The sequence below is a fragment of the Panthera uncia genome, chromosome C2 (genome assembly GCF_023721935.1).
Source record: "Panthera uncia isolate 11264 chromosome C2, Puncia_PCG_1.0, whole genome shotgun sequence".
NCBI classification, from domain to species: domain Eukaryota; kingdom Metazoa; phylum Chordata; class Mammalia; order Carnivora; family Felidae; genus Panthera; species Panthera uncia.
In genome coordinates this window covers 69704147-69725207 of record NC_064810.1, presented here as the reverse complement: position 1 = coordinate 69725207, position 21061 = coordinate 69704147, and the positions used below count along the sequence as shown (strand labels likewise).

At 38.1% G+C, this 21061-nt stretch overlaps 1 protein-coding gene across 3 annotated transcripts in view; it reads left to right on the top strand.

Moving 5' to 3' along the window:
- The window catches only part of LMLN (leishmanolysin like peptidase), a 138432-nt gene that overhangs the window by 65449 nt on the left and 51922 nt on the right, over positions 1–21061 (top strand). Inside the window, exons 16-17 of one of the 3 annotated variants that reach the window (XR_007457285.1) lie at positions 5173–5383; positions 14514–14677. Coding sequence is in view for 2 of the 3 variants with exons in the window: in XM_049628330.1 (XP_049484287.1) it covers positions 5173–5383; positions 14514–14614 (312 nt within the window). In the remaining variant the exon portion in view is untranslated. Of the gene's footprint in view, positions 1–5172; positions 5384–14513; positions 19539–21061 lie in introns of those variants that run through there. The other 2 variants (XM_049628330.1, XM_049628331.1) reach the window with 2 other exon arrangements.

The following is a 21061-nucleotide window of genomic DNA, read 5'->3' as shown; positions in this document are numbered from 1 at the left end:
AATGGGATAAAGCTAGGGGCTCCTGGGTAGCTCAGTTGGTTAAGCATCTGACTTCAGCTCAGGTCATGATCTCACAGTCCATGAGTTTGAGCCCTGCGTCGGGTTCTGTACTGACAGCTCAGAGCCTGGAGCCTGCTTCAGATTCTGTGTCTCCCTTTCTCTCTGCTCCCCACCATCCCCTGCTCGTGCTCTGTCTCTCTCTGTCTCAAAAATAAATAAAAACATTAAAAAAAATTTTTTAATGGGATAAAGCTAGAACATTGGCAACTATAATAGGAGGATGACCCATTCAGGCTATTTTATTTTATTATATTTCATTTCTTTATTAAGTAAGCTCTATACCCAGCGTGGGGCTTGAACTCATGACCTTGAGATCAAGAGTCACGTGTTCTACCAACTGAGCCAGCCAGGCACCCCCTCTTCAGGCAATTTTAATGGTTTGTCAACACCACCAGTACCACAAAGGGATTATGCAAATTTTCAATACCATCTACAAAAATCGAATGTACTTGGCTTCCCTGTACTTAGAGTTGTCAGTTAATTTTGCTAATTTAATTTTACTAATTTAATGCTAACCACCATTTATATAGGAAGATATGTATGAGTTCCAAACAGTTAACATGGATTACTGTTTTGCCTTTTGTTGTTTGTTTTACTTATTTTGACAGAGAAGTTGCAGGAATGGTACAAAATGTTTTTTCTGAGTCATGTAAGTGCAAATTGCTGATGTGCTTTACCTTCAATCCCATGTACTTTGTGCATTTCTTTTAAACAAGACATCCCCCTATATAACCATAATACTATTTTTAAAATTAGGAAATTAACACTGATACATCTAATTTTGGGGCCCTATTCAAGTTCTGCTAATTGGCCCAATAATGTCCTTGTAGTATAGGATCTGGATTAATATCACATGTTGCATAGTTGTCCTGTCTCTGGTCTCCTTCAGTCTGGAACACTTCCTGAGTGTTTTTTTTATTTTTATAACCCTGACATTTAAAAAAACTATAAGTCATTTTTTTCTAAGATGTATCTCACTTTGGGTTTGTCATATGTTTCCTCATGATGAAATTCAGGTCATGTATTTTGGGCAGTAATATCACAGAAGTGATGCTCATGTTCTTATGGTGGTACACTCATGATTTGTCCTTTTACTGGTGATGTTAACTTGCTGGTATCTCCCAGGCTTCTTCGCTATCAATTACTCTTTTCTTATTAATTCCCTTTGTAATCAATAAATATTTTGCAGGGAAGTACTGTGTCAATAAATTTTTCTTACCATACTTTCATTTTACTAATTTATACATTTATATCAGCATTGAGTCATGGAATCCATTTTATTAAAGATATTACCATTACTATCATTATTTATTTTGATACTCAATTTCCCCCAGATTTGGCCAGAGGAAGCCCCTTCAGGTTTCTATGTCCTTCTGGTCTTTCCCCATCTTTCTTTGAATGTTGCCTTGCTTTCTGGTGCAAGATATTCTAGCACATGCAGCTCTTGAGTCAACAAATTCTTCAAGAAGCTCTAGTTTTTTGTTTTTGTTTTTGTTTTTTTAAGTTTATTTATTTTGAGAGAGAGAGAGAGCAAGCAGGGAAGGGCGGAGAGAGAGAAAGAATCCCAAACACCCAGAATCTCTGCACTGTCAACACAGAGCTCGACGTGGGGCTAGAACTCCTGAATCATGAGGTCATGACCTGAACTGAAATCAAGAGTCAGATACATAACCAACTGAGCCACCCACGCACCCCAAAAAGCTCTAGTTTCTTTAGTGAAGTGTGGTATTTAAGAGACTAAGATCTGTTGTTAGATGTACTGTGCATTGTCACTAGGATATAGCTACTCCCCAAGCCCTCTTGGTGAACAGATCTGGGAAATAGATGTGTGTATGTAATTTGCTTGTATATTCATATGTGTGTGTGTGTGTGTATGTATGTATGTATATATGTATATACATATGTATATACATATGTATATACATATATATACATATGTATATACATATATACATATATACATATATATACATGTATATACATATGTATATACATATACATATATATACATATATACATATATATACATATATACATACATATGTATATATATACATATATATATACATATATATACATATATATGTATATATGTATATATATATATATATACACATAACTGAGTTTGTACCAGTATCTTTGGTTCCAGTCCAACCCTAAAGGGTTCAGTTTAGTTTTCTCTGTTTCCATGTTTGTAATTCCTTTCACAGAGAGAAATCTGACTCTCATTGTCCTCAGTATGCTTATTTGATCTGACCACATCCCTTTCACCTTCTCCCACCCCTACATAATTACCCTCCTTACCCACCCAGATTCTGACACAGTCCACCAGGTCACATCTCTTCCTCACCGTGATCCAAATTCTGTGCACATCTTTAGGATATTAATGCTCTTTCTTCCATGAAACTTTCTAAGCTTTATTGCTTGTTTCTACCACTTATTGACTGTAGGAATGCTGACAGTACTGACTCCATCTTTAGCCCTCCATCTTCGTCATGTATGATTGATGACCTCTCTTGGGGCTATGTGTTCCAGGCCTCTTGGAGATTAATATGTATACCTTAGAAATGCCTGCCAAAGCTGGAATGCAGGAGGCTTGCTTTGGCCTCCTGTGAATCTGTTAGAGATAACATAGTCTTTCCTCCTCCTGACGCACAGATGGTACCACAAGGTCTGTTAAAGATTAGCTGTCTATTAGATGCATGTGAGCCCTTTGAAGTGCATGTAAGCCTTTTGATCTTACTACATACCCTTCTGCTCGTCCCCTTCCTCTATAAAATATGTAGACTAAGGACTGGACTTTGCAGAGAATAGCTGCACAACTGTCCAAATCACCATCCACCTGATCATGCTGTCAGTAAGTTACCCTGAATTAAACTATATAAAGTGTATGGAGTTGCCTCCTTCATTTTTCAGTCTCAAAGTGTCTTCTGTCTTTGAAGGATACTTTACAGTCCCTCCATTTTCCAACATTGACTCTTAATCATAAACAGCTTAACACTGTTAAATTTGCTGGGGGTGGGGGGGGGTGGAATTTATATGCCACCCTTTTCTCTTCAGTTAAAGCTGCTAGAGGACAGGTACTGGGTCACGGACTTCTTTGGTATCCTTTTCAGCCACAAAGCACAATATTCAGTCAGTTCTCACTTAAAAGAATGATTACATTGCACTGTAGTTATGGTGGTGCTTCCTAGATGTGGGTCATTGAATGACAGACTTATGGAAGAGGTTATACTTTGTTGTCATGTGTTTTCTTGAACTTATTATAACTTAAATTTCCAAATGAGTATTACACTTAAACTTAGTTGATGATTGAGTAATTTCAAAGATGACTCCATTGTTGAAATGTACTTATGGAACTCCTCTTTTGAAATTGCCTTTAGAAAGAGTTTAGTAGCCTCCTAGGAAAATCAGTTTTAGTATTTTGCATCACACCTATATTAATTTAATGTTAACTGATTTAGTCAACTTTACCAGACTTGGTTCTGGGTAACTTTTGGTATTTCTAAAAACTATATCAACTTGCAAAGTAAAAATTTACCACCATCAAACATACTCAAAATCATACACTTGGTTTGAGGATAGGCCCAGGAGAGAAGTTCCAGAAATATTTAAAGTGAAGTAGCATAATTGGCATTAATGTGTCTTTTTATAAAACAACTGTGAAGAAGACACATTTAACATTTTTTTAAAGTTAGTTTTAATGTGTTTGCTTTTTAAAATTGACTTGGGTGTCTGGGTAGCTAAGTCAGTTGAGCAGCCGACTCTTGATTTCTGCTTAGGTCATGATCCCAGGTGAGCATGGAGCCTGCTTAAGATTCTCTTTCTCTCTCCCTTTCCCCCACTCATGCTCTCTCTCTCTAAAATAAAAAGAGAAAAAAAAATCTGATTTTATTAGTTACCCCCGCAGTCCTACCTTTAAGCACTTTTTTTTTTTTTTAAGTTTATTCGTTCATTTTGAGAGAGAGAGAGAACATGCACATGGGAGGGGCAGAGAGAGAGGTAGAGAGAGAGAGAATCCCAAGTAGGCACATACTGTCAGCACAGAGCTCAATGTGGGGCTCAAACTCACAAACTGTGAGATCATGACCTGAGCCCAAACCAAGATTCCGACACTTATGCAACCGACTGAGCCACTGAGGTGCCCCAAGTCCTGCCTTTGAAGATGTTACCAGTCCATATAAAATCACTATGACCATTTTTATACCTGAGAGAAGGATCTAGGATAAGGAAAAGAATAAAGAACTTTTTTACTATGTACATTTCTGTGCTGTATGCTTTTTTCTTTTTACAATGAGCATATATATTTATAATTTAAAATATATTATAAAAATTTGATTTACAAAATTTGTGACTTGTGCAGAAAATGACTTGAGTAATGGCTCTTTGACAGATTTAAGGTGAAGTATAATGAGAATACTAGGATCTATAGAAATGTTATTCTTTTTTTTAGGATTTTATTTTTAAAAATTTTTTATTTTGAGAGAGAGAGAGAGAGCAAGTGCAGGGGAGGGGCAGAAAGGGAGAAAGAAAATCCCAAATAAACTCTACTCCGACAGCAAAGAATCCAGCACAGGGCTCAATCCCACTGACTGAGAGATCATGACAGGAGCTGAAATCAAGAGTTGGATGCTTAACCGATTGAGGCACCCAGGCACCCCTAAGATTTTATTTATTTTAAGTAATCTCTGCACCCAATCCCAATGGTGGGACTCAAACTCACAACCCCAAGATCAAGAGTCACACACTCCACCAACTGAGCCAGCCAGCACCCCTACAGAAATGTTATTCTTGATAACTTGGTTTCAGGGGTCTGTGAATCCAAATTGTATGTAAAGTTGTGTGTTATCTTGTATATGTACTGAAAAGTGTCCATAGATTTCCTCAGATTTTTTTGAAAATGCTAAACTAAAAATTTAAGAACAACTACCACAGAGTGTATTTTAGAGCCTGAATAACTTAGCGTTCTTTATATGAGATTAAAGACATCCCTATACCCCAAATTGTTTTATAGTCAGTATTTTTAGTAATGTATTTTCCTGTAGGTGAAGGAAGGCTCATATATTATATATGGAATCTAACTGATCTGATTTTTTTTTTTCCTATTTGAAGGTTTCTTGTTCTCCCCAAGGTCTGACAGTTTGGGTTCAGAACACTTCATATTTGTGTAGTCGGGCTGGGCAGGTCCTCCCCGTCAGTATTCAGATGAATGGCTGGATTCACGATGGTAACCTGCTCTGCCCATCATGCTGGGACTTCTGTGAGCTCTGTCCTCCAGAAACAGATCCTCCAGCTGCTAACCTGACCCGAGCTCTACCACTGGGTGAGTAGTCTGTATGGATGGAGTAAAGAGAGGGACTTCTCTTATATAATGTTGAAAATTACCTTCAAGGAAACTCTAAAACAAGTTGAGCATCTTCTCTTCTAATTGCAGTTTTATGGGAAAGCCCCTTCCCACCATTGCTAGAAATTGAAAGTGGGTAAATGTGACACTTCTGTTCAGTAGCAAGAGTAAGGAACCTTTTGGTCTAAAGACCTTATGACTTGCAAAAAAAAAAAAAAAAAAAAAGAATTCATTCAAGATTACAAAACCTGAGGATACCTAGGTGGCTCGGTCGGTTAAGCTACCGAGTCTTGATTTCAGCTCAGACCATAATCTCACGATTCATGGGTTTGAGCCCGGCATCAGGCTCTGTACTGACAGCATGGAGCCTACTTGGGATTTTCTCTCTCTCTCTTTGTCTGCCCCTACCCCGCTTGTTCATTCTCTCTCTCTCTCTCTCTCTCTCTCTCTCTCTCTCTCTCTCTCTCAAAATAAATAAACTTTAAAAAAGAAAAGAAAATGTAGGGGTGCCTGGGTGACTCAGTCTGTTAAGCGTCTGACTGGTTCAGGTCATGACCTCGTGGTTCATGAGTTGAAACCCCGCATCAGGCTCTCTGCTGTCAGCACAGAGCCAGCTTTGGATCTTCTGTATCCTTCTCTGTGCTCCTCCCCGCTCTCTCTCTCTCAAAAATAAATAAACATTAAAAAAAGGAAAATGTCCTTTAAAAAAAATTACAAAAACTGAATGTTTCAACCATTCATTTTGAAATTAAGAGTAAACAAAATTCTGTTCATTAAACACATAAAGCAATTAAATATATTTTCAGTTATACAGGCATACCTCATTTTATTCTGCTTTACTTTATTGCACTTCACAGATATATTGCATTTTTTTACACATGGAAGGTTTGTGGCAGCTGTATCAGCAACTCTGCCAGCACCACTTTTCCAACAGCATTGGCTCAATTCAGGTCTCTCTGTTACACTTTGGTAATTCTCACAAAATTTGAAATTTTTAACTATTATATTTGTTATGGTGATATATGATCAGTGACCTTTGATATTACTATTATAATTTGTTATTTTGGGGCACCAGGAACCACACTCATAAGACAGTGAACTGAATTGATAAATGTGTGTGTTCTCACTGCTTCACTGGCCAATGATTCCCATTTCTCTCCATTTCCTTGGGCCTCCCTATTCTCTGAGACACAACAGTATTGAAATTAGGCCAGTTAATAACTGTACAGTGTCTTCTAAGTGTTCAAGTAAAAGGAAGAGTCACATGTCTGTCACTTTAAATCAAAAACTAGAAATGATTCAACTTAATGAAGAAGGCATGTCAAAGCTGAGATAGACCAAAAGCTAGTTGTGTCAGTTATCCAAGATGTGAATGCAAAGGAAAAGTTCTTGGAGGAAATGAAAAGTGATATTCCAATGAATACACAAATGATAAAGAAAGTGAAATAGCCTTATTGCTGATAATGGAGAAGGTCTGAGTAGTCTGCACAGAAGATCAAACCAGCCACAACATTCCCTTAAGCCAAAACCTAATCCAGAGCAAGGCCCTAACTCTTCAATTCTGTGAAGGCTGAGAGAGATGAGGAAGCTGCAGAAGAAAAGCTGGAACTTAGCAGAAGTTGGTTCATGAGGCTTAAGGAAAGAAGCCATCTCCATAACATAAAAGCATTAGGTGAAGCAGCAGGTGCTGATACAGAAGCTGTAACGAGTTATCCAGAAGATCTAGTTCAGGTAATTAATGGAAGCGGCTACACTAAACAACAGATTTTCAATGTAGACTAGACAGCCTTCTACTGGAAGAAGATGCCACCTAGGACTTTCATAGCTAGAGAAGAGAAGTCAATGCCTGGCTCCAAAGGTTCCGAGGACAGGCTGACTCTCTTATTAGTGGCTGATGAAGCTGGTGACCTGAAGTTGAATGGTGAACGAAGTGCTCATTTGCCATTCTGAAAATCCTTGGGCTCTTAAGAATCACACCAAACCTCCTCTGTCCATGCTCTGTAAGCGGAACAACAAAGCCTAGATGACAGCACATCTGTTTGCAACATGGTGTACTGAATATTTTAAGCCCACTGTTGAGATTACTGTCCAGAAAAAAAAGATTCCTTTTAAAATATTACTGCTCATTGTCAATGCACCTGGTCACCCAAGAGCTCTGAGGGAAATGGATGAGATTCATGTTGTTTTCATACCTGCTAACACAGCATCCAATCCACAGCCCACAGAGCAAGGAGTAATTTTGACTTTCGAGTCTTATTATATAAGGAATATACCTAATAAGGCTATGGCTGCCATAGATAGTGATTCCTCTGATGGATCTGAGCAAAGTAAGTGAAAACCTTCTGGGAAGGGTTCACCATTCTAGACGCCATTAAGAAAATTTGTGAGTCATGGGAAGAGGTCAAAATAGCAACATCAACAGGAGTTTGGAAGAAGTTGATTCCAACCCTCATGGATGACTTTGAGGGCTCAAGATTCCAGTGCAGGAAGGAACTGCAGATGTGCTAGAAATAGCAAGAGAACCAGAATCAGAAGTGGAGCCTGAATATGGGACTGATTGCTGCAACCTCTTGATAAAACTTGAATGGATGAGAAAGAAGTTGCTTCTTATGCATGAGCAAAGAGAGTGGCTCCCTGAGGTGGAAAGTACTCCTGGTGAAGATGCTGTGAAGATTGTTGAAATGACAGCAAAGGATTTAGAATATTACCTAAACTTAGTTGAGGAAGAGCAGTGGGGTTTGAGAGAGTTGACTCCAACTTTGAAAGAAGTTCTGTGGGCAAAATGCTATCAAACAACATCACATGCTACAGAGAAATCATTTGTGAAAGGAAGAGTCAATTGATGTGGCAAATGTCATTGTTGTCATATTTTAAGAAATTGCTACAGCCACCCCAACCTTCAGCAGCCACCACCCACCACTAACCAGTCAGCAACCATCAATATCTAGGCAAGACCCTCATCAGCAAAAAAGATTACAACTTGCAGAAAGTTCGGATGATGGTTAGCATTTTTGAACAACAAAGTACTTTTAAATTAAGGTATGTACATTTTTTTAGACATAATATTGCACACTTGACAGACTATAGTGCAGTATAAATATAACTTTTATATGCACCAGGAAACAAAAACATTCATTTGACTTGCTTTATTGCATGGTTTGACTAATTGTAGTGGTCTGGGACTGAACATGCAATATCTATGAACATGCAATATGCCTGTGGTGTAACTAGGTTAGGTAAAAGAAAGGGAAAGACACTCAAAAAGATGCTTAAAGAAGGGACTGACATACCCACAAAGAAGAGAAAAGTGCAAGGAGACACAAATATGCACAAAGATAGAAAGACTGGCTAGTAGAGACAAAGTGGTTTTCATTGAGGTATATTTTGCTCATTCTGTGAGACTCCAGAGAGTAGAATTGAGACCAACAGAATAAAGTTGCAGGGAGACAGATTCCAGTTAAATCCTTTAGATTCAAGAGAGGAATGGAAAGAACTACCTTGAGAAAAAGGCATTTCCTACTATTGAAGTGTGTAAACTGAAGCTGATGACCTATTACTAAGAGTTATAAAAGCAAAATTCTTGAGTTAGGCTTTGACCTATGATTTATGAGATTTTAATTAAATGGCCTATGTTTTTATATCAGTTTGACATTTTAGAATATGAATAATAAAGATCTCATGCACTGTTTCATTTTCTCAATTGGAGGTATTTTTTGTTTTTTTAACTTTATTTATTTTGAGGGGGCAAGAGAATGTGAGTGGGAGAGGGACAGAGGGGAAGAGAGAGAATCCCAAGCAGGCTTCACACTCACTGGGGAGCCGCATGCGGGGCTTGATCCCATGACTGTGAGACCTGAGCCGAAATCAAGAGTTGGACACTTAACCAACTGAGCTACCAGGTGCTTTATTTTATTTTATTTTATTTTATTTTATTTTATTTTATTTTATTTTATTTATTTAAATGTTTATTTTTGAGAGAGCATGAGCAGGGGAGGGGCAGAGAGAGAGGGATACACAGAATCCAAAGCAGGCTCTAGGCTCTGAGCTGTCAGCACAGAGCCTGATGTGGGGCTGGAACTCATGAACCATGAGATCATGACCTGAGCTGAAGTCGGATGCTTAACTGACTGAGCCACCCAGGTGCCCTTGGAGGTATTTTTTAAATGGAACCGTGTAGCCCTTTGCCTGTTCCTTGGTCTGATTGAAAATGGAGGGCTACATTCATTTACACTTCAAAGTTTCTCCACCTCTAAGATTTAGTTTCTTTCCCAAATCCTGGGGGCTTTCTGCAGATATGAGCTGTTAGGTAGAGAGTGAGTTTTAGGAGATTGTACTTGTGTTGGGAGTGCCTGAGACCACCTCCAGGTTTGGTGGTTCGCTAGGACTCACAGGACTCAGCCTGTAGTTGTACTTATGGCAAAGACTTGTTAAAGCAGAATCAGCAAAGGGGAAAGGGGCAATGGGGTGATGTCTGGAGGAAACCAGTTCCCAGACAGACACCAGCTTACAAGCTGGACTTTGAAGGATGGCAACCTCAAGCCTGCTATGTTATCTCTTTTCTGAACAGAACTTCAGGGAGTCTGCTGTGTTCTGCAGTGCAGTTATAATAGTACTGACATAATGAATTGTTTGAAATGACAGAAGATCATGGGTCCTTTTAATGTGGTAAATAGTACATGTAGTGCTAAATACTCTTAGGTAACTTACTTTTAATATGAAACTGGTAGGATGACCTAATTTTGTTGTTACTGTTATATTACTATGGCTAGAATAGAAGGGTTGATAGTCCACAAGTAGGTGGTTCTGATGGAGTTCCCATCCTTAGGGCTAATGTCAGTTAACTGTAACAATCTGTCTCTATCTCATCATCCAAGAGATGAGCAAGGATTGAGCTATTAGCAGTTAGAATTGAAATAGAGAGTTATTTGTGCTGGTTCAGAGGTAAGAATCTTGGGAGTACAGTAGAAGAATGTCTAGGATTAAGAGGAAATCCAAACCAGGTCAAGGGGCTATGATAATTATTTCTTGTTCTTGGAACATGGCAAAGACAAGTGAATCTATTGAAAGGAGGTGGAGAGTCGAGATTGCAAACCACCAGCCCCTTATGCCTGCACAGTCTGCACCTGAGACTGCTTATCCTGCTCCTTCTTTATCAGTTATCCTTCTGATATAGTGTTGGTATGATGTGGTTGATTTCCCTGTTAACTTGCCCATTTCCATGAGGAAGCATGCTCAAAAGAGCATCACAACCACCACATTTTGAAAAATGTATAAATATTACAAGGATACATTTTAGGCATTGCTTTTAAAACGTATACATCACTGTTGAAATTGTAAAATATCTTGAGTTACCATATTTGCTGATGTGTTTACTGAGCATACTGAGCCTTTACAGAATATTAAACTATGTGCCAGAAACTATGGCAAACTTTATAAGAAATGTTTTTTTCAGGTAAATAGCTTGCTTCAGTTTAATACTTTTTTTTAAATGTACTTGTATGAGAAATACTATTAGAATTAACCTATGATGAAGCTTAGTAAACAAATATAAAAATGACCATCTCTAATCCTTCAGTTTTATGAAAGTATTTTTTTAGGTCTTTAAGCATGCCTTTAAAACATTAAAACTCCCAATATTCTGGAGGAAGTGTAAAAGATATTCTTCTCCCTAAATTTTTCTGATTATTGTTGTTCTCAGGTGTTAGTTCGCATAGACTTTTCTTACATTTGTAATTTCTTTTAGAATGTGAAACGCTGACCTTTTCTCTCTCCTTTAGTCATCACTTTCTAAATGCAGAATATGATTAAATGATTGTTCTGTATTGCCTAAGATAGTTTCCATTAGTGAATATGAAAGATTTATTTCTGAATTCTTTCTAGTCTCTTCAGATTGTAAGGGTTGTTTTTGTTTCCATTTATTGAATTTTAGACACTTTGCCAAATTCTTTATGTCTACATCATTGCATTTAACCATCACAAAACCTAATGAGGTAGGAATTATCGTTTTACACATGAGAAAACTAAGGTATAAAGAGATTAAGTAATGTATTATCCATGGTCATAGCTAATAAATAATGAAGTTCAGAAAAAAAAAACCCAGATCTTATTGTCTCTAATTGATTTTGAAACCCTCTTTTTGAATCTTTTCATCTTAATTAGTATTAGCATAGAAAGTGTAGTGTTTTTGAAGAACAAATGTTCCAGAACTCCTGTTAATGTTTTAATAGCTTGTTAAATTTTAGTACCAACAGTAGATAAACAGTACGTACTTCTCCTATTTCCTTTGGGCTAAATTGAAAGTCAGGAAGTAAAGGGATATGCCTGTGTTATTAATGACTCCAGGGTCCATTTGTTAATCCAGCCAAGACCACTTTACCTGATGCTCTAGGCTACAATTTATCCAATTTATTCTGGGTTGATGGAAATGTTCCATAGTCTGCATTGTCCAGTACAGTACTCATTAGCCACATATGACTTTTGAACATGTAAGATGTGGTTAATGTTAGTGTGAAACTATTTTATTGTAATTAACTGAGATTTAAATATCACATATAGCTATGGTTGCCATATTGAATAGTGCAGTCCTACGTCAGAAGTTCTCAAAATTTAATCAGAATCATGTTAAATTGCTAGGCCTTAACTCCCAGAATTTCGGATTCAGAAGATCTGTGTTAAAGCTTGAGAATTTGCATTAAAATTTTTTTAATGTTTTTATTTATTTTTGAGATATATATAGAGAGAGCATGAGCAGGGGAAGGGGCAGAGAGAGAGGGAGACACAGAACCCGAAGCAGACTCCAGGCTCCGAGCTGTCAGCACAGAGCCCAACTTGGGGCTTGAACTTACCACAAGATCATGACCTGAGCCAAAGTCAGACGCTTAACCAACTGAGCCACCCAGGTGCCCCCAGAATTTGCATTTTTAACAAGTTCCCAGGTGATGCTGATATTGTTGACATAAGGACTAAACTTGGAGGACTGTTGTTAGCTAAGTGGGATTTTTTTTTTAAGATTTTACAAATACCAGCATGATTCCATTGAGGAAGAATAGAAATTCTCCATTGTTTACCTGGCTTACAGGCAGTGAAATATTTTTTTTTAAATACTTGTTCCACACTGCATAGTGCTCAGAAGAGCAAGCTTCAGTGCCTTAACTATTATCATTCTTTTCATTGTGTAGCTGAAGACAAATCTTATTTTTCTTATCTTTTAAGCAAGTCAGACTTGAAACTTGGTTGGCTGTTTATTAATTGAAATATTAGAAAGGACAACTTATTTCTAAAATAAAGTCAGGTTGACCTGGTCTCCTGGATACAATAAAAATTTTTTCCATACTTTGTGTGTGTGTGTGTGTGTGTGTGTGTGTATAACTTTTTTTTTTTTAATTTTTTAAAAGTTTTTTTATTTTGAGAGAGATAGAGTGCAAATGAGGGAGGGACAGAGAGAGGGCGAGAGAGAGGATCCCAAGCAGGCTCCACACTACCAGTGCAGAGCCCACTGTGGGGCTCAAACCCACAAAGCCATGAGATCATGACCTGGGCTGAAACCAAGAGTCAGATGCTCAACTGACTGAGCCACCCAGGAGGCCCCAAAAATGTTTCCCATTCTGAGAATTGTTTGGGGAAGTAATTTTAGCCCTGAGAATGACTCATAGCTAAATTAAAATGTATTCCTGGGGTGCCTAGGTGGCTCAGTTGGTTGAGCGTCCGACTTCAGCTCAGGTCATGATCTCGCAGTTGACGAGTTCGAGCCCTGCGTCAGGCTCTGTTCTGACAGCTCAGAGCCTGGAGCCTGCTTCAGATTCTGTCTCCCCCTCTCTCTCTGCCTCTCCCCCACTCATGCTCTGTCTCTCTCTGTCTTAAAAATAAAGATAAACATTAAAAAAAAATTTTTTTTAATGTATTCCTAGTGCCCAAAGCCCATACAATCTTCTGCCTTTCCATATCAGCCTGGGATAATATGGATAGATGGGTAGGTATTTAGAGATCAGGGACCATATGTCCTGGTTTTCCTGGGACAGTCAATGTGCCAGTGGTCCTGGTATAATTATTAATAGCATTCCCTTGTATTAATCAGAAAGAACTATTTAGTTGGTCTAAGCAAATTTTATTTCACACTTCATAAAGTAGGCAGTCTCCACACTCAAGAGTAGAAAACTGCAAAATAAGGGAAAAGGACAGCAAGCAGGAAACAAGGAAGAAGTACTTGGCTTGAGTTGATTGCATATCTGACCATATTTGGAAAGAGCAAAGAAAAAGGAAACAAGTGTAGGTCTCGGTTGGCTTGGCAGTTGGAGATTAGCTTACTAGTTATACTGTGTTTCTGGTCAAGCAGAGGAACTCAAAAATTAACTTAAGTTTCAGTTTGCTGACATGGCACCCTGCATAGGAGTGGTTCCATCTTGGGACTAGATATTTATTTCAACACTTGTCTCAAAATGTCCTGATTTGAGGAGATAAATTATAGGGTCACCATACTTAGAAAGGACAAGGAAGAAAAGGGGAAGAAAGTCCTGCACCCCATGTCAGAATAGCCAAGATGTTAATTTACTTTCTGTGTAGCATCTTTAGCTTTGTTGGGATATTTTCTGAAGACACTTCTTTCTTTTTTCGGGTGCTGCTTTTAACCTTAATATGGTGCAGGTGCCTGGATGGCTCAGTCAGTTAAGCATCCAATCTTGGCTCAGGTCATGATCTCATGGTTGATGAGTTTGAACCCCACGTTGAGCTCTGTGCTGACAGCTCAGAGGTTGGAGCCTGCTTCAGATTCTGTGTCTCCCTGTCTCTCTGCCCATCCCCTACATACTCTCTCTCTCTCTCTCTCTCTCTCTCTCTCAAATAAATAAACATTTAAAAAAATTAACAAAAAAGTAACCTTGATATGGTGGTTATATCATTTTTTCTTCCTGCATAAAATATTTCATTCTTTTTCCATAAATGTAAGAAAATGACTTTGCATATCTAGGTTTCAGGAAGTCATTCTTGATTCTCCTCCCAAAGGTGGTCCTTATTCACCTTTCAATAATCACCTATATTCATCTGTTAATTTTTACGTGGTATGATTTATTCCAAAAATGTCTCCAGAAAGTCAATTTCTTGTTTTCAACCCTAGATCTCTGTTCCCGTTCCTCTAGCCTGGTGGTCACCCTCTGGCTTCTGCTGGGCAATCTATTTCCTCTGCTGGCTGGATTTCTTCTATGTGTATGGCACTAGGAAAAGTGAATTCTCAAGACATTCCTTTGTGTCATGTTCTTCTGAACAAAGCACAAAATCTGGGTGAGTGCCAACCTGTGCAGATGGCAGAAGTGGCATTCCTGACTTTGGCTTGGAAGCGTTGACTACAATAAGACCTTGAAGCAGAGCTTCACAGCAGTCACTCTTCATCAGCAACCCAACAGCCTCAGAGTTTGGAGGAGGAGAAGGAATTCCAAGTCACCATGTCTCTATTTTTCAGCATATATAACCTGCCTGAAGTTTTCCTTTGAAAATGGGATAATTGGTGAAATTTTCAGAGTGATTACATACCTCAGCATTTTCATTAACCTAAAATGATGGGAAAGTTCATCAATACTGCAGTAACTTTTTTTAAAAAGCTAATTATTACAAAATTATAAATTGTGGATCCTGTCCTCACAAGTATAAATTGTCCTTTGAGTTATAGACAGTAATTGAATTGGGTTTCTACATCACTATTATACCTATATTGAGTTTAATAGCTGTGCTTGGTACACTTAAATCATTGTTCTCATAGTTCTCAAAAGTTTTTTTAAATTATAATTTGCTAAATCTTATGATTTAACCATGCTTGCCTTTTCAAACCAGCTGTGTGGCAGTTTACTACTGAACTATTACATGTTGGTAGCCCTTCCAGTGTATTCTCCAGTAATTTAATAATGACTTGAAAAACTGTGGGAGCAGAGAGAGAAAAATACTCTGCCCTGTAAAAACATTGAAGACATGCAAACAAACAGAAGAAAACATAATTGTATGTTTTTCAGAAAACAGTTATGACAGCTGTAATCCAACAAAAATAGAACTATTCCTTTCAGGTGGGCTTAGAAATTGTTAACAGAAGAATTCTTACTATCTGAAAATTATTTCATATGTAAGAAGAAAAATGTAAGTCAAAACAGATGATTTGAATTGTTTACTAATAGCAAAGTGTAGGTTTGCTATAGGGCCTATTCAGTAGGGCTCACTTTACCCACAACATAAAGCTCAGTCCACAGAAGTCAGAAAATTGCCTGTGCTTTGAAATGAGGTGATGTTCTTTACCTCCTGCTTTATATTCTCATCCTCAGAAGTAATTCTGCTCTGGTACTAGAGCTTATCAACCCTTCTTAGTAATTCCAGTTTGAAATTTTTTAATGATGAGTAATGCACAGTTTGTCTCCAAAGCTACTGAAGTCCTGCGGCATTATAAACATAACTCCTGGACAAATTCATTCATTCATTCATCCATCCATCCATCCATCCATCTATCCATCCATCCATCCATCCATCCATTCATTCATTCACCCTTAATTTAGCATATAGTTATTGAGCACTGCATTTAAGAAATTGTGCTGAGTGAGCAAGCAGTATAATTACTAAAAAATAATTCCAACTGACCATTTGGTACTGGAGCCAAAGTGCAGCCCCAGCATAAAGAAAGTCAACTTTTGTTTTTCAACGCATTAATTTTGAATATGTATTTGCATACAGTTTTAAATTGAAGGTATTTGTCATTGTAAAGTGCTGGGGGTCTCTAGCACAGCTGACTTCAGCTAAAAAGAAACTAATAGTAATGGTGTCAGGCCAGTGCTCAGTTTTCTGCCTTTGTCACACATACTTTAAAGGTCAGAAAAAAGCATAGAGTATATTTTTAAAGAAAATTATAAAACTCTCAACTTATATGTCTATTGTGATTATGAATCATCTGCAAAGGTGTATAAAGAATTTCACCAAAAATACGATGATGAATAGATTTGAGAATTCACAGTGGTAGGTTCGATTATATTTTGACTGTTGTGCAGTAATGCCATTTAGGTAGTATTCTTTCCAAGCATGGTGCTTTTTATACTTGAAATATATTTTTGCTTTATTTTTTATTGATATAATTATATTTGCACTAATAACTTTCTGGAGAAAATATTATAGATGACATTTTTTCTATATATATTTATTAAGCTTGGAATCTGATCCCCTAGTGTTTTCTCTGCACAAATAAGGAAATTGCTAAAGTGTGAGGCTAAAAAATCTTGAGCTTCTGAGGGTAACTAACTCCTCTGGTGTCTTCCTTCCTCTTCAATAAGTCTCGAGAATAGTTGCTAATCACTGATTCTTCATAGTGTACTCCATGAAGATTTAGAAGGCCACTGAACCTGTAAGAAGCGTTAAGAGGCTCATTTGAGTCACTTAGAATATGTCAGTATTCTAAAAACAGACTTAGAATCTGAGATTTCAGTGCAGAATTAGTGGGCTAGACTTCTACTTTGAACTGAAGAATTTGAAATGGTTTAAATGTTAGTATCCTTTGGCAGGATGCCCTTTATGCTAACAGAAGCAGTTCACTGAGGAGGAGACTAGCAGACTGCAACTATTGTGGAAGCCAGCTGGGGCACGGAAGGAGAATGAAGAGTAGCTGATTTGGGGATAGTAGACTGGAGTCCTTTCTGACTCAAAACGTGTGGAGTGCATATAAAAACTGACTAGACTACCTCAGTTTTCAGTTCAGATTTAGGTTCATTTTGATAGTATTAAGATCCTAAATGTCAAAAATATCAAGTGAATTTGTCTCTCAGGTTTTTAAGAACAGAATTTACAGGAAGGCAGCAAAAGCCATGTCAGCAGACTTGAGCTGACAGCTTTAAAGAAACTGGCAAGCAGTTAGGGTTGTCTTAATATAGACCCCTCTAATATTCTCCTGAAGAGCATCCTTTTTCCTTACTTATTTCTTAAGAATATTTGTTTGTTAAAACCAAATAGGCATTCTTCAAATGTTATGAAATGTTATGCTTGAAATTAGTTTCAGCCTAGTATGTTGGCTTAAGAGTTTATCAATATTTGAAGATGAGAAACAAATTAATGAAGTTTAAATGGCTTAGGAAGATACATAAGTATGTCTGAGTATTCCATAAAAATTTATCAATATTCTCCTCAATATTAGAAGACTTACTGATTGAGACCAACTGTAAAATGACTAGCTGCTTTCTCAGAATCTTTCTAGCTCTAATATTCTATGACTAACACTCATCCAGACTCGGTAGGTCACTGCTGGCTCTGATCTGCCTCCTGGAGTATGCCAGTTTGCACATCATGTTCATCACAGTGTCTTGTGCTCAAGGCCTTAGCGCTGTCCATGTCCTTGGACACCAAACGGAGAGAGAAGGGCCATCTCTGAGGGCACTTGAGCAGTCCTGGTGGAGGAGGTGGACTTCAGTCACAGACCCGCAAACCCAGTGCATAGTGAGCACTTAGTCATCCATGCCATGTCCTTGCAGCCCAGGAAGATGAATATAGTTTAATAAAGTCTCTGCTATTCATTCTGAAGAAAGAATTTACCTGAAAATATGACTCCTTTTTTTTTTTTTTTTATGTTCAGTCAAGATTGGGGAAGAAGTGGTAAATTATTTTATGTTTACATTTTTGATAAATGAAATAGAAGATTTAAGAACTAATCTTTATTTGTGTCATTGAACTTTAAGTGTAATGTATTCCTTAGTAAAAAAAAAAACACTTTAATAAAAATGGAAACTAATCTGCATCTTGTCTTATCAAGTTTTTAAAACCTGGATGAAGAACACAAACAAGGCATGCACTCTATTTGGGGAAGATGAGATGTTTATTATGAAGTAATTCAGTTTCTACTTTAACTGGAGTAGAATTTTCCTACTTAAAGAATGGGGAATGGTCTTATGTAAAGCTATAGGGAGGAGCTCTCCTCAGATAGTTATGAAGGAAAGAGAGCAGTCTAAAACAATTCAGGGCAGGCTCTTCTGGCTGCAGATTATTCTAGTCCCTTTTGTTTTATGCTGTGGGCCAGAAGTCTCATTGCATGACCACCCTGGCACATTCAAGTACCACACTCTGTGCAGTATCACCAAGTAGATTATAGCTGTAGTCATGGAGTGGGATTCTTCATAACTTGAATGTAGTTCAAGAGAGGATATCCCAGACATGCCTTCACCTTGTGCACTTGGAGCCATTCTGTTCTGGGGTGTGGAACCAAGCACTTTGTGAAATTGATCAAACGTAGCTTTTGTGACTTAATTGCTGAGCTGTTTGTGGCGAATTTTAATAGCAATATTTAGATTTTTAAAGTTATAAATATTTTATATACGTAGCTAAAACTATATATGAGAAGGGGCACCTTGGTGGCTCAGTCAGTTAAGCATCCGACTTCAGCTCAGGTCATGATCTCATGGTTCATAAGTTTGAGCCCCGTTTCAGGCTCTGTGCTGACAGCTCGGAGCCTGGAGTCTGTTTCAGATTCTGTGTGTCCCTCTTTCTTTCTCCTCCTCCGCTCATGCTCTGTCTCTCTCTACTCAAAAATAAATAAACGTTAAAAAAAAATTTTTTTTTAAAGACTCAGTTTTTAAATTACTGAACACAATTAGTAGAAATAATTCATAGTTCTACCATTCTTAAAAATATTATAGAGAGAAGTAAAAATGGTCCTGCTTCCTCTGGCCCTTCCGTTTCTATCCCCCGCCGTCCCCAGGGGTAATCTAGAGGGCCTCAGTTTGGTACATATCTGTTGTTAAAAAACAAAATCCAACCGAGTAAATTTGAAGATCTAATTGGCTTTATTCAAAGATTCATGAATCAGGCAACATCCCCTCTAGCAAATAAAAAGGAGCTCCAAGAAGCTGTATAAAAGGGAAGGCTTCTATAGGCAGAACAGGGTGGAAAAGGAAGTGTCTAGCACAGAGTTTCAGGCAAGGTCACTATGCTTTGGGGAAAGATGGGAGTCTGTCAGGTAGATTACCTCACTAGTGCTGACCAGGTAATTCCAGATTGACTAGCTGAAGGTTACAGTCCTGGGAGAGGTTGAAACTGCAATTAGATTAGGTTGATTTAAGCCTGATTTGCTGACATGGGGTTTAGTACAAAATACTCCATTTGGGGGTGCTTGTTTCTTTTCTAACACTTTTCAAACTTTATTATATATATACATAAATACAGGATTAAGTACACAATTATTAAAAATAAAAATGGCATTCCTCTACTCATATTGTTTAGTATCTTATATTTACTGCTTGCAGGTTCAACATAATCATCTTTCCAGGTCTGTAAACTTAGATTTACCTCATAGTTTGTAATGAGTCTATGGTACTTCATTATGAATATGGCATCATTTATTCCCCTACTGATGGGCATTTATGTTATTTCCAGTTCAACAGTTCAACTATATCTTTTTCTGGTTCTTTTAATTTTTACATTTTATCCTTTAATATAGCAGGAATTAATTTTGACACTTAGCCTGAGGAAGTATTCTAACTTAGTTTTTTTCAAGTAGTTCAATTCTAGTGTCGTTTATTAAACCAATAGGAACAGATTTTTTTTTTAAGTTTATTTGGAGAGAGAGCTTAAGGGAGGGATGGAGTGGGGGGGGAGAGAGAGAAAGAGACAGAGAGAGAGAGAGAGAGAGAGAGAGAGAATGAATGAGCAAGGGAGGGGTAGAGAGAGAGGGAGAGAATCCCAACCAGGCTCCGCATTGTCCGCGCAGAGCCCAAAATGGTGTTGAAACCTACAAACTGTGAGATCATGACCTGAGCCAAAATCAAGAGTCAGATGCTTAACCAGCTGAGTCACACAGGTGCCCCAGAAACAGATTTTTGAAGGGTCATAGAAGACATTTCCCTAGAAAAGCAAGCAAGATGGCCCAATGCCAAAAAAGAGTTCAAATATAAAAACCCCAAATTCAATTCTTCCCAGAAATTATCCCCCTTCTTTCCCAGGTTCACATATGCTTTCTCATCATCAGAAAAGCAGTATGGTTTTAAGGTTGTCCTAATCCTAGAGCACCTGGGTGACTCAGTCAATTAAGTGTCTGACTCCTGATTTCAGCTCAGGTCATGATCTCTTGGTTTGTGGGTTCAAGCCCCACATCAGGCTCTGTGCTAATAGTGTGGAGTCTGGTTGGGATTCTGTCTCCCTGTCTCTCTCTGACCCTCCCCCACTCACTACTTCTCTCTCTCTCTCTCAAAAATAAATAAATAAACATTAAAAAAAAAAAAAAAAAAACTTGGCCTAATCCTATGGGGCTGTATGCTTCAGCTCTGCCTTGGCTCCCTGTGTTAGTAGTTAAACTGGATTAAAGGACCAACTCTGTGAATTATCCACTGCTATGTACTGGGTGATTCTTTTTTTTTTTTTAATTTTTTTAATGTTTATTTATTTTTGAGAGAGAGACAGAGCATGAACGGGGAAGGGAGAGAGAGGGGGGGAAGATACAGAATCTGAAGCAGGCTCTGGGCTCTATGCTGACAGCTCAGAGCCCGACATGGGGCTCGAACCCACAAACTGCGAGATCATGACCTGAGCCGAAATTGGACACTCGACCCACTGAGCCACCCAGCTGCCCCTGTACTGGGTGATTCTTTACACATCCTCTGAATGCCTAGCTGGCTTCCCCTGACAGCATATCTGGAAGACAGAGACAAAGAAAACATGAAC